Source organism: Carcharhinus amblyrhynchos, chromosome 15 (assembly GCF_965287045.1).
Source record: "Carcharhinus amblyrhynchos chromosome 15, sCarAmb.v2.hapA, whole genome shotgun sequence".
Lineage (NCBI taxonomy): Eukaryota > Metazoa > Chordata > Chondrichthyes > Carcharhiniformes > Carcharhinidae > Carcharhinus > Carcharhinus amblyrhynchos.
The window spans coordinates 34,951,960-34,965,756 of NC_137338.1; the positions used below are offsets into that span (position 1 = coordinate 34,951,960).

Consider the following 13,797-nt stretch of genomic DNA (forward strand, 5'->3'; position numbering starts at 1 on the left):
ACTTTGGCAGCTCAGACATCAAAGCAGAGTTAGACACTGACTGACGCCACAACCTGCTTAATCTTCATGATTCTGGAACAAGCCCTTCCGGACATGAGGATAGGCATGGGACAAGCCAGATGTTATCAAAAGTGGGCGCCTACCGTTCCTGGTTTCTCCTAGTTCCCATTGCACCAAAAGCAGCGGCTCTACGAGCTGAACTTTGCAGGCACAGCATTTAAAAAGTACAAAATAATAATCTTAAAGGGAAACAAAGAAGCTAACATATAGAACAATAATTATAACTGTATTTGCTTATATAGATGAAAATAGCTTCTGTTCATTTAAAAATCAACAAACTATACTAACGACCCTTTGCGTTAAATTTTGTCTGATTCCACTCCTGTCATTCATCTTGGGACATTTTACTATGTTAAAGGTGCTAAATGCATAACATTGTTGTTGAAGCTAATTTCCTAATCCCTTTCTCCATCCTTCTCACAGGTTTTTGTTGTCTATTATTTCTCCTCTTCACAGCTCTCAGATTTTTAAAAGCTGACTTGGCAATGATCCCCGATGGGTTAAATTAATGGATTTGACACCACAGCAATGAGTGTCAATGATCCCACTGGTCACATTATCTTTCATTGTTTATAGCGTATCGGTTCAAACACCCTCTCTAAAATTTAATCAATATCTGCCATCCTGGTTGTCCTGTGTAGATTCAACTCCTCGTGATCAAAGTTTAACTCAACAACATTTTTAATATGTACTCACTGATTTCCCAAGGCACAGAATACCAATTTGAATTTTTCAGGACATTACATGCAGCATAATGGAACCGATGAGGTGGACGAGACAGGAGAAAGAGGGAGAGGTAAATAGGAGTGGGAAGAAGAAAGAAGGTGAAGATAGAAGACAGGAGAGGAGGAGGAAAGGAAAGGGGTGAAGAGGTACAAGGGAAGGGATGGGAAGAAAATGAAGTTATATAGAGGGTGGGGGGGGAGGAAACAGCAGGAAGCGAGGGGGAGAGGAGCTGAAGGAAGGGGAGGAGTGGGAGGAAGGGCAAAGGAAGTCTGGAGAGGAAGGGAAAAAGGAAGAGATGAGAGAGGAGAGGACGGGAAAAAGGAGGGAATGTTGAGGAGGGGAATTAATGCAAGTGTGGATACAGAGTTTGGGTCATGGGACAACTAGCCCATCTAGACCCAAAATTTTGGCTCCATTTTCTCACCACAGATGCTGTTGGACCTGCTGAGATTTTCCAACATTTTCTGCTTTTGTTTCAGACTCCAGCATCTGCAGTATTTTGCTTTTATCTTAGAAGACAAAGCCATATTTGTCAGAAGGGATAGAGGGACATCAGGAGGTACAGTGGCAGGAAGTGAAGGGAAGATGGCTGCCACCTTGCTCACTGCACTTAAGTAAATTGTGGCTCAGGAAGTTATACAGCAAGTTGTGGGTGGCCAATAGCTCTATTCATTGAATGAGACCTCCTGGAAGGCTGATGGATTTACAGTCGGGTGAATTCAATCTGAAAGGCTAATGCTCTGGATTCCTCTGTGTACAGTTAAGAGTGATCATATCACTTTAAGCGTGACCCCACTATGATAATTTAGTTACCTAATGTTCCACTTACAGAGTCATTGGATGGTGCATGATAGAATCCTGAGACCTGACTCTATTTTTAGATAGAATATATGTGGTGCCTGGAGTATGCCTGGTGGTATACTCTGGAATTTTGATGCATGATTTACGAGCACTTCCCAGTTAAGGAATTTCATAAATCCAGTAGAGAATACACAGGCTATTAAACTGAAAATACAGGCATTTTTCATGGAAGCCATTTAAACTGTGAAAGGCTGCTGGCTGAGAAATTTTTATCTCAAGTCAGCACTGAAATCAGAAACATATCGGAGTTGGTTATGTTAGAAATTAAAGTTTATTTAATCACAAGTAGACTAACATTAACACTGCAGTTACATTACTGTGAAAATCCCTAGTCACCACACACCACTGAGGGAGAATTTATCATAGCCAATTCACCTAACCTGCACATCTTTGGACTGTGCAAGGAAACCAGAGCACCTGGAGAAAACCCATGCAGATATGGGGAGAATGTGCAAACTCCATACAGTCAGTGACCCATGCCAGAAATTGGACCTGGGTCCCTGATGCTGACAGGCAGCAGTGCTAACCACTGCATCCCTATTGTAGCACTCAGGATATTAGTCTGAAGTAATAGGTGGCACAACGGCACAATGTTTAGCACTACTGCCTCACAGTCTCAGGGTTCAATTCCAGCCTTGAGTGACTGTTTGTGTGAAGTCTGCACGTTCTCCCTGTATCTGTTTCCACCAGGTGCTCTGGTTTCCTCCCACAGCCCAAAGATGTGCAGATTAGGTTCATTGGCCATGCTAAGTTAGTGTTGGGGGATTAGCAGGGTAAATATGTAGAGTTACAGGGATAGGGCCCAGGTGGGATTGTGGTCAGTGCAGACTTGATGGGCTGAATGGCCTCCTTCTGCACTGTAGGGATTCTACAATTCAACCTGACAGGTTGAACAAAATAAGTAATGACTGAGTGAAACTTCAGTCAGGACCTCAGATGTTAAAGTCATCATCCTTTTCTGATGAAGTGTTAGTGTATTTTTTATGGGTTCGTGTGATACTAAATTAGTTACAATTATGTCTAAAGATAAGAACATTTCTAAATCAAACAAAAAAGGGCTATGCACATCTTTGTGTGCAAGTCCTAGTGGAGTAACAGGAAACAGCTGCCTATTTTGAAGCTCCATTATCGTCCTAAACTGTTATAACAAAGATGATTTTAACTCAGACTGACTGACAACTTGAACACTGGCCGTCAAACTTTGCCCACCGATTATTAAAAACACTAGTAAGGGTACTCAGATACGTTAGGAGTAAATTTATTAATGTAATAACCCTAAGCTAAAAAGCAAAAACGTTGATGATGTGTTTTAATACTTGACTTCTGCTCATGTTGTTCTCTCATTCTCTCCTTCCCATTTTAATTTTAGCCATAGATAACTTATTCCCCACCCAATTTATTTTATTCTAACTACTTTTTCTCTAATTAGAACAAGTATAATTGGTCTTTGATTGGCTGAGCACTGGCTCCAAGAACCCATTTTCCAACAAGTGTGAAAAACAAACAAAAATTGTGGATATGTTAGCACATATTTGGTGATAAGTGAATAGGGTGATAGGAGACCACATTCATAATGATCAGACCTTTGCACCTTCAAGAGCCAAGATCCATAATGAAAGGTCAAAAAAATAGCTTGTTTGGTCATATACCAATTAATCATAACATTAACAGTCTATTCCCCATCACTTCTTCCTTTCCAAGAAGAAATAATTTCTCTCAAGACAAGAACTTCAGGGATACCTGACTGCAATGTGCAAAGAGACAGGATCGATCAATGACCCCATATTAAAGGTGCCCCTAGGTAGCAGTGAGCATGTTATGATTGAATTTCATATTAAGCTTGAGAGAGAAAGCGAGAGGAAGGAATTTTCCCATCCTGCCCGCCACAGGAATCTTGGCAGACCTGCAAAGGGCTGTTGACCTTGGGGAATTTCTGGTTTTGGGGAGAGTGCAGCCAAGAAATCCCACCCAGAGAGAATAGATCTAAGACTAAAGTTTTAAACTTAAATATGGGCAATTGCGAGGGCATGAAAATAGAGTTGGCTAAAGTGCACTGGAAAATTAGGTTAAGGGATAGGTCTGAAGAAGTGCAGAGACAGACAAAAGAAGATGTTTCACAATACTCAGAAAAGATACATTCCAGCGAAAAAGATTCTAAAGGAATCATCCCATGGCTAACTAAGTTAAGTTCAAGATAGCTAAAAGAGGAAGCATACAATTCCGCAAAGGCGAGTGGCAGATCAGAAAATTGGAAAGACTATTAAGAACAAAAAAGTGATTAAAAGATTAATAAGGAGGGAGAAATTAGATACAATAAAAACGAGCAAGAAACATAAAATAGTAAGAGTTTCTACAGGTATTTAAAAAGCAAAGTGAGTGTTGGTCCTCTCAAGAGTGAGAATGGGGAATTAATAATTGAAAACAAGGAAATGTTTAAGAAAGGATCTAAATGCTTTAGAAGCAATTTAGAGAAGACTCATACCTGGGATGCAGGGGTAACTTATGAAGGAATGTTGATCTGTACCCATCAGAGTTTAGAAGAATGGGAGGTGATCTTACTGAAATACAAGATTTGGAGATGATTGGGCAGGGCAAATGCTGAAAGGATATTTCCCCTTGTGGAAGAGGCTAGAACTAGGGAACAGTTAAAAAATAAGGGATCTGAATAAAAATAAGACTGAAATGGGAAGACATTTTTCTTTAATAGAGTTGAGAATCTTTGCCTCTTTCTTTCCCAGAAAGTGATGGAGCGAAGGTCAAATAACTTCTTAAAGTAGGGGTAGATGAATTCTTGACTTACAAGGGAGTCAAAGGTTATCGGAGATAGAAGGAATGTGGAGTTGGGGTCAAAATCAGATCAACCGTCGTCTTACTGATTGATAGAGCAAACTTAAGGTGCCAAATGCCTACTCCTGTTACTAATTTGTATATTCGCATGTGTGAATATATGCATTCGCATGCATTGAAAGTTGTGCTTTATACAAAGTTCAAATTATAATCTTCAGGGGTGCTGGTGAAAAATGGGCAGTATCAGGTTGGCTGCTATTACACAACATCCAATATTTATTTTAATTACAATTAATGGAATTAAATACTAAGCTTCGTGTGACCAATCTTACAGCATCTGTTTCACACCACTATCCATGACTAATTTATATGCCTTGATCTTTGGGCCCGTTAGCCCAGAAAAAGTCTTCCATCTTCAAATCAATGCATTAATCATCTATTTCCTTGTCTTTGCTCATGTTTTGACTCTCACTAGTCTTTGCATCAAGCTTATAGGCACTCTCATTATAACGGATACGTCATGGGTAGCCGCCTCCCCGAAATATCCCAAGGGTTACTTCACCTTTGCAGAACATAATTTTGTACATACCCCCCCAACCCCAAAATAACTATATAAGAACATTAGAACATAAGAAATAGGAGTAGGCCATCTAGCCCTTCGAGCCTGCCCCGCCATTCAATAAGATCATGGCTGATCTGAAGTGGATCAGTTCCACTTTCCTGCTTTCTCCCCATTACCCTTAATTCCCTTGTCTGTCAAAAACCTATCTACCCATGACTTAAATATATTTAGCGAAGTCGCCTCCACCACTTCAACGGGCAGAGAATTCCAGAGATTTACCACCCTTTGAGTGAAGAAGTTCCTCCTCAACTCCGTTCTAAACTGCACCCCCCCCTTATCTTGAGGTTGTGCCCTCTAGTCCTGCTGTCCTTTCTAAGCGGGAAGAATCTCTCTACCTCTACCCTATCCATCCCTTTCATTATCTTATACGTCTCTATAAGATCCCCCCTCATCCTTCTAAACTCCAACGAGTACAGACCCAGAATATTTAGCCTCTCTTCATAGTCCAACCCCCTCATCTCCGGTATCAGCCTAGTGAACCTCCTCTACACTCCCTCCAAAGCCAATATATCCTTGCACATGTGTGGCGACCAAAACTGCGCACAGTACTCCAGCTGTGGCCTCACCAGTACCCTGTACTGTTGCAGCAAGACCTCCCTGCTTTTATATTCTATCCCCCTCACTATAAAGGCCAGCATTCCATTCGCCTTCTTGATCACCTGCTGCACCTGCAGACGGGGTTTTTGCGACTCATGCACAAGGACCCCCAGGTCCCTCTGCACCGTAGCATGCTGCAGCTTTTCACCCTTTAAATAGTAATCCCTCCTACTATTATTTCTGCCAAAGTGGATAACCTCACACTTGCTAACATTATACTCCATCTGCCAGGTCCTCGCCCACTCGCTCAGCCTATCCAGATCCCTCTGCAGACTTTCCACACCCTCCGCACAATTTGCTTTTCCACTCATCTTCGTGTCATCAGCAAATTTCGTGACCCTACACTCAGCCCCCTCCTCCAGGTCATCTATATAAATGGGAAATAGCTGAGGCCCCAGCACCAATCCCTGGGGCACTCCACTAGTCACCAACCGCCAATCCGAATAGCACCCATTGATACCAACTCTCTGCTTCCTATTAGACAACCAATCCTCTATCCACGCTAACACCTTACCCCCAACTCCGTGCACCTTAACCTTCTGTAGCAAACTATACAGCAAATTTTAAAAGCTCCTTCAGCTTTTTGATATCTACCCTACATTTACTTATTGTAACACAAACAGATTTCTCATTCAGTTTTTATATTGCTAAATGCATTTTCTCTATTTAACCTTGACAGTTCGAGCCTTTTCTTTTGATGGCCAACGTTTCAGAAACCGTGGCCAACGTGCTTTCTTTGGCCAGTGGTTGGCAATTTCAATGGCTGGCACAATCTCCACCTCAACATGTTGCTCTGTTGTTTCCACAGCAAGTCGAATAGTTGGGCCAACGCTTTCCAGAACATTGATTTTTCCTGCGAGCAGAACAGAATTATTCTTACTCAATGGGTGGGTTGATATTAGGAGGCACTGTTTCTCTTTCTTACAATATGACAAAGACAAAGGAGGTGGAGATAGAGAGGAGGGGGGAGAGAGAATGGAAAGAGTGCAAACAAAAAGGAAAGAGAGGAGAGAGAAACCCTTGTTACAATAAATTGCATCTTAAAACAATGAAAAATCCACTCAATTATTTCTGCACAAAAGCAGGATTTTAAATACTTGAATATAAGTTTAAAGTTTATTTATTAGTGTCACAAGTAGGCTTACATTAACCCTGCAATGAAGTTACTGTGAAAATCCCCTAGTCACCATACTCCAGTGCCTCTTCGGGTATACCGAGGGAGAATTTAGCATCACCAATGCACCCAACCAGTGCAATCTTGGACTGTGGGAGGAAACTGGGGCACCCGTAGGAAACACATGCAGACTCCACATAGACAGTGACCCAAGCTGTGATCGAACCCAGATCTCTGGCGTTGTGAAGCAGCAGTGCTAACCATAAATAATAATCTTATAAGGAGTTATCATTCAATAATAATGTCACAAGATCATCAGGATCTCAAACAAATCACACATTTTGAAAATCATTTTTAAAAGAGATGTAACTAAACAAAAAGCCTGCCGAAACCTCTCAGGCTTGGTGTTCCAAAATAGGTTGGTCTATGCAGAGGAAACATTTTGCCCCATTGCGCATCCGGTTTGGAATTTAAAATAATGAATAACTCACCCAAATCCAAATTTGATTTTGCCAAAAATGAGAGTACATTTTGCAACATAATCCAGGAGAGTTAAGATGTGCCACTCATCCCTACTCACTGAGTTCCAATGGTGAAACAGAGCATAAAACTTTGATGTTGACAAAGAAACTAATCAAGTGCAACATTTATGTGTTATGAAAGTTCTCACCACAGGTGACTAATAGATAGCTGCAAGATGCCAAACAATCTGGCCCCACATGCATAGATACACACCCAGAATGAATTTCCATCTGTCAGAGTGTAATTGGCAGCATTTTCACTGGCATGTTCCTTCTGGAGACTCTGTGGTGTGCTCTTGGCAATGTAACCAGGCTATTACTCAAACAAAACGGCTTGGAACTCGAGACAGTTGAAACTCCATTTATTTCCCTCGGTGCTTTGCTATTATTCTTTCCAGAACTCATCATTATATTCACCTAGTTAAAGCAATTGCTCAGAGCAACTAAAATGCAGTGAAGCAGGTCCTCTTGGTCGCCAGCATTAAACCACCAACTGTTTCAATTCGCAATTTTCAATCAGGAACGATGTATAAATTGGATTGAGCAGCAGCCAAATATGGACTAAACAGCCAGCAATAAAATCCTACCCATTGTTTAAAATTATATCATTGTATCTGATTGCAAGCAAGGTATACTTTTAGCAACCAGCCTGATTGGTTAAAAACAGACTTCTACTGCATTAAATTATTTTACCTCACAGCAGGGTTAGCATACAATCCAGCAAATAACATCTTAATAGAGTTACACCTGTTGACCTACTCGATACTATAGCACAGAGAGGATTGTGAACCAGTAAACCAGGAAAATACAAAGATCGATAGGCAGCCTTCCTATCAAAGTTAGCCAGGGGCCTAGCTTTGAGAAACAGTATGGTCTACTTGCAGAATTTCATACAGAGGTGGATGGGAGAGCACGTGTACATTTTGAATAGCTCAGTGCTCTCTAGACAACCCACTCAATATGGAAGTAATTGGTTATTTGTTGATGAGCAATGCACTGTAACTTAATGGCTCCTGCATGACAAGCAGAAAATACTTTACCATTTTCCATGTGTTTCACCAAAATCATTCCTATTTCATTTTGCCCACACGAAAGGTGTGGTGTGCACATTGAAACGTAATGGTGTACCATGGCTGGATTTTGCATGCCTCCCACCAAAGTGTGATTTTGGCTGGGGCACGGGAAAAAAGGACATATAAAATACGTCAAGTGGCTCGGCCACTATCTTCCCACTCATCCCCATCTAGTCCCCATAATACCCTAGGTGGGCAGGTACCACCTATTTAAATTGGGGGAGGAGGCACTGTGCCCTTCTTATGCACCACATGACTTAGAAAATTGAACCCTCCCCAATCCCCGAGCTCAAGGATCTCTCCTGCTCTAAAATCCTGTCATTACCTGTCTGGGCAGCCATGATCCTTTTTGGGCTTCTTCCTGTAACCCCAGCAGTGCACACTACCGAGGTCTGGCACTATCGGGCCCGATGGAGCTACCAGCCTGCAGCTCCCACTGTGAGGCAGAAGTCCCAATCTTAAATAATTTAGCGCTTCTGCAGTGTGCTATGACTATGGGGTAAGCTTCTGGTTAACTTCCTACTGGCGGGGCGAGCAGTCCAACCCCCAATAAAATGCAGCCCACTGAGCTTATTTGTGTTGAGTAAACAAGCATCACTTCATTGCAAAGGTTTCTTCCTCTTGTGGAATAAACTGTGTTCTACTACATCACGCTATGTTCACACTTTGAATATTGCAATGCTAGTTGAATATCAATAGCACATCACAATAGCTGTTCAGCTGATTTAAAGAGCCCTTTTCTCACCCTGTGTTAAAATGATTTAATTTATTGCCTAGATACCACACAACACACCACACCCATTACCTGAGTGTACTTCATTTACAGCCTTGCACACAATCTCTTCATTTTGAAGCCTTATGTAATACACAACTGATTTGTATGTGCACCTGTCATTACACCATTCTGGCCTATAATTGGCATCTCATAGCAACCCCAAAAGTCATGCTCAACTTTTGTATTCTTTGAGAAGGTAACAACAACCTATAACATTAGAGAGATTGACAACTGGTGGTGAAATGTCTAACTTCCTGTTGTGGCCTAAACATCTTCAATGGTATTCTTGCAAGCAATCAACTGGATATCAATTGGGAATAGAAACCCGATTAACTCCTTCTTCTTCCGTTCTGATGGTCTCAATCATTGATCAATTTAGCCATCCAGTGAACAGTTGTGCCACTGAGGTTCGTGCAACAATATAGAATGTAGAAAAGTCAGCCTTTTCTAACAGGCTAGCCTGATTCAAATCCAATACAGAACTCCAGGAGAAAGAAAAGCTCACAAAAGTCTCTGTCAAACTTGGACAAAATGGTTCACCAGGAATCAATGTAATACCATAGTTACCTCAGCAGAGGGCAGCACTGAGGTAGAATGCCATTGCAGTGAGAAGACATCAGGCACCCTTTGTGATATCTTTCCCATCCACAACTCCTGCCCTGCTGTCTCCAAAGCACCGTAAAAGGCTGGTAAATCCAGCTCTGGTTTCTGCACCTGATCACCTTTTGATAAGCATCTCAAGTTCAGAGAAAATTAATGATTGCGTCTGACCTATCATTGATATACCAACAGTATTCTGTAGTTTTCCACAGAAGCCAGTATTAAAAGTTTCCTCCATATTTTCTCCTCTCTTGAAGATGATGGTGTATTGTTTCACAGGTGCCAAATGCCTCAGCAGTCATCATATTTCACTCATGAGCAGACAATGAGAATCGTTTTGACATTGTAAAGTGAACAAAACCAGATTTGCCTTTTCATTAACGTTCCCCCAGTGAGTGTCTGCAGGTTTTTCCCCTATGATCCCAGCCTGATCATAACTTCAACTCATATCCACACACATGCACTTCCCAGCATGATTGATCAGTGATCAGAAGGAGGAAACTAGGATGAATTTTCCCTTCACTGGCCCCAAAGCCTATTACCCAGATGAGAGTCTGAAACTTGGCAAAGACCAACATATTATAGTGTGGTTTGTTACGATACAGTTTACTCACTAGATAATGAGGATGCTTTCACTATATAGAAGTTGTGGTTTTGTTCCCATTATCACACAATCTTTGTTTGTGGACAATTCAATTAGTTTTTATATAAATTTTAGAATAGTAACGTAATGCATTAGCTAGCTCTACGCTCCATCAATCCATCGTAACATCTTGTGGAAGTTTTCTTAAAAGTTAAAATAAAAAGATGCCAGACCAAAACTGAATTTGTCAGACAAATACCGTAACATTATTTGCTGCGAGATTGCAATGAAATTAGGAAGTAAAGAGTTGCATTTATATAGCGCTTTTCCTGAACGGTATGTAAATGCAACTCATTATCTTTTAATTTCAGACATCCAAAAGCATCTTTTACCCCAGTACTCCTGAAGTGCAGTCTGTGTAGTAATGTAAGAAATGTATCAGTCAATTTGTACACATCGTCAAGCTGCCACAAACAGCAATGTGACAATGATCAGATAATCTGTTTTTGTGATGTTGATTGAGGGATTAATATTGTATGTTTGACAAACATTTGTACAGTCTATGCTCCTCAGAGGTTACCTCAGACCACAAATCATTGCAATTATGATTTGGCAAACTTCCACTTCTACAATGATAGATTTGCTGTAAAAACCTTTGAAAAATTTATACCTTATCAAATGAGAGGTGTAACTAAGTTTTAATTGTGTATTAACTTCATAATTAGGGAAAACCACGCCAAAGACATCACTGGATCTTTCGGGCAGCTTTCTTCAAAGTCAGCAAAGAACACTCTTGCTTTGCCACTGACGGCAACATCTAGATCTGAGTCTATGTTTCAAATTAAATTGATCATCTTAATCCTCTACTTACCCTGAAAATTGGGGGCCTGGAGTGGTCTCTCAAGCAGCGCTTTAAAGACAGCAACCACCTTAGAAGGAACAATGTCACCTTCAATAGTCACATCTGACTGGTGCCATTCTTGAGAACTCTTCAGGAACTGATCCACCTCTAGCCACTGATGAAGCTTCTCGGGCTCTTGAACAGGTGAGATGAGCTTGGAACCAGTCAAGGTGTAATAGCGCCACTGGCGTACTTTCCGTTCTGTGTAAGCTGCCAGGCCTCGGACGGGAACCATAATGAAAAATTGTGTTGGTGACTGAACCTGAGAGAAAGCAGAACACCACTTGGAAACCAGCATTCCCTTGCAGGCATTACAGAGTCAGCATCGAGGCTCGAGTACACAATTGATGGACACTGTTTTGTTTTGTAATTAATTATGATTATCTACGTCGTGAATGTGAATATTACAAATTATATGTGAAGTATCTCAGCTAAAATGATTATCTGCATGACTGCATTTGCAAGAATATGTCTGATCTGTTTGAATAAGCACAGCAAAAATCATCAGACAGCATAGCTGACAGAAGCAGCTCGAGGCAAAACACTTGGGTTGCCCCATGTATCACTGATGTGATGACACCAATGTCATTAATGATCAATAGCTAGTTTGAGAGAGTAAGATAATAATTGAACCAGTGCATAGTAATGTGTAAACTAGAATAAAAAGTTAAATCAATGTGTGCACAGGGTATAGCAAGATCATTTATTTTTAAACAAGAGGCAGATAAATAAAAGACTTGAATACTGGAGGCCATTAAAGTTAACTAAAAATAAAATTATTCTCTGACCACTTGTAAACCTTTTTCCTTTTTACATTGTTCCCTTGTACATTTTTTCCACTTCACAGAGCATTGACTCACATCAGTGATAGTGAAATGGTTGGAGAAGATTCTTAGGGTTAGGAACTGAATGATCTTATTAGCAACAGAGGGTATGGATTTGTAGGAGGGAGGTCATGTCTCATTAATTTGATTGAGCTTTTTGAGGAGGTGACAAAAATGATCGATGAGGGAAGGGCCATGGATGTTGTCTACATGGACTTTAGTAAAGCACTTGACAAGATGCCTCATGGCAGACTGGTGCAAAAGATCAAATCACACAGGATCAAGGGCAAATTAGTTAGATGGATTCAGAACTGGCTTGGCCATAGAAGACAGAAGGTAGCGGTGGAAGGGTGTTTTCTGAATGGAAGTCTGTAACTAGTGGTGTTCCAAATGGATCAGTGCTGTGATTTCTGTTGTGTATAATATATATAAATGACCTGGAAGAGAATATATAGCTGGTCTGATTAATAGGTTTGTGGATGATACTAAGCTACTGTCTTCCAGTCCTGCTGCGGTCAACAGGTTTTCTGTGGGCTCCACAGCAGCAGAGAACCATATTCAATGGGACCAAAAGATCCCACAGTCACGAAGAGCTGGAAAATCCTGCCCATTGGCTGGAATTTTACTGTCTCGCCCATCATGGGAATTGGAGTGGGTGAGGGGCAGACAATGGAAAAGTCCGCTGACCTCAGGATGAGCGAGGCTGTAAAATCCCACTTATTGTGTTTGACTTAGGAATGAGTGTCCATGGGGTATTTGATCATGCTGAATATCACAAGTCTATTTGATTACAATTTAATTCAGTTCATTTGTTTTTGAGAATAGATCTATATTGGTACAGCATCCTTTGATACGTGCACAACGAGTAATAGTTAAAAAGCATTCAGTTTTATTGGATTCAGCTCAGAATAAAACACTCAGCAATAGGTGTTTGCTTTTATTATGATAAGACCCTAGCTGATCAAATTCACTTCTGCTAAATAGGAACTGATTTTAATGGAGAACTTGATTTTGGGAAAAGTACAATGAATAGGAACATTGTTACATCACTATTTTTCAATTCTTCATTGTTTAAGTAAGGATGCAAATGCATTGTAAGTATTTCAGAGAAAGTTTACCAAACTAATACCTGCAATGGGCAGGTTATCCTATGAGGAAATGTTGGATAATCCAGGATTGTGTCTACTGAAGTTGCAAAGACCAAAGAGATAACTTGATTGAAACATCCTGAGGGGTCTCACAGGGTGGATGCAGTAAGAATGTTTCCTCTTGTGGGAGAATCCGGAACTCAGGGTCACTGATTCAAAACAAGGGGCCACCATTTTAAGACAGAGAGGTTGAGAATTCTTTCCTTCTAATGGTCATGTGTCTTTGGAAATAACTTCCTCAAAAAGGTGGTGGAAGCAAAATCATTGAATATTTTTAAGGCAAAACTAGACAGATTCTTGGAGATATTCAGGAATGTGGAGTTGAGGTTGCGACCAAATCAGCCATGATTTCACTGAATGGCAGAGCAGGCTTAAGGGGCCTTCTCCTAATTTGTATCTTCTTGTTACTTTCTAATACATTTATAACTACAGACACAAAAGGGGGCCGAGTGCAAGTTCATTTTAGCAGAGTGGATACACCATGATTGTCCCAAGTAGGTTCCATTGCAGCAAAACTGCTTTTATTGAGCACTTTGTTACATTTTGTTCTCATCCCATTTTTGCTTTCACTGTGTTTGCATATTTGCCATACTTCGAAAGCCGGT

The 13,797-nt window shown here is 40.8% G+C and overlaps 1 protein-coding gene across 6 annotated transcripts in view; it reads right to left on the bottom strand.

Annotated features, from left to right (window-relative positions):
• Window positions 1–13,797, bottom strand: part of mab21l3 (mab-21-like 3) — a 48,097-nt gene that overhangs the window by 12,291 nt on the left and 22,009 nt on the right. For all 6 annotated transcript variants that reach the window (XM_080203785.1, XM_080203782.1, XM_080203784.1 and 3 more), the window contains 2 exons: window positions 11,191–11,482; window positions 6,325–6,506 (listed from right to left, as the gene is read on the bottom strand). In XM_080203785.1, the coding sequence (XP_080059911.1) occupies window positions 6,325–6,506; window positions 11,191–11,482 (474 nt within the window). The remainder of the gene's footprint in view (window positions 1–6,324; window positions 6,507–11,190; window positions 11,483–13,797) is intronic.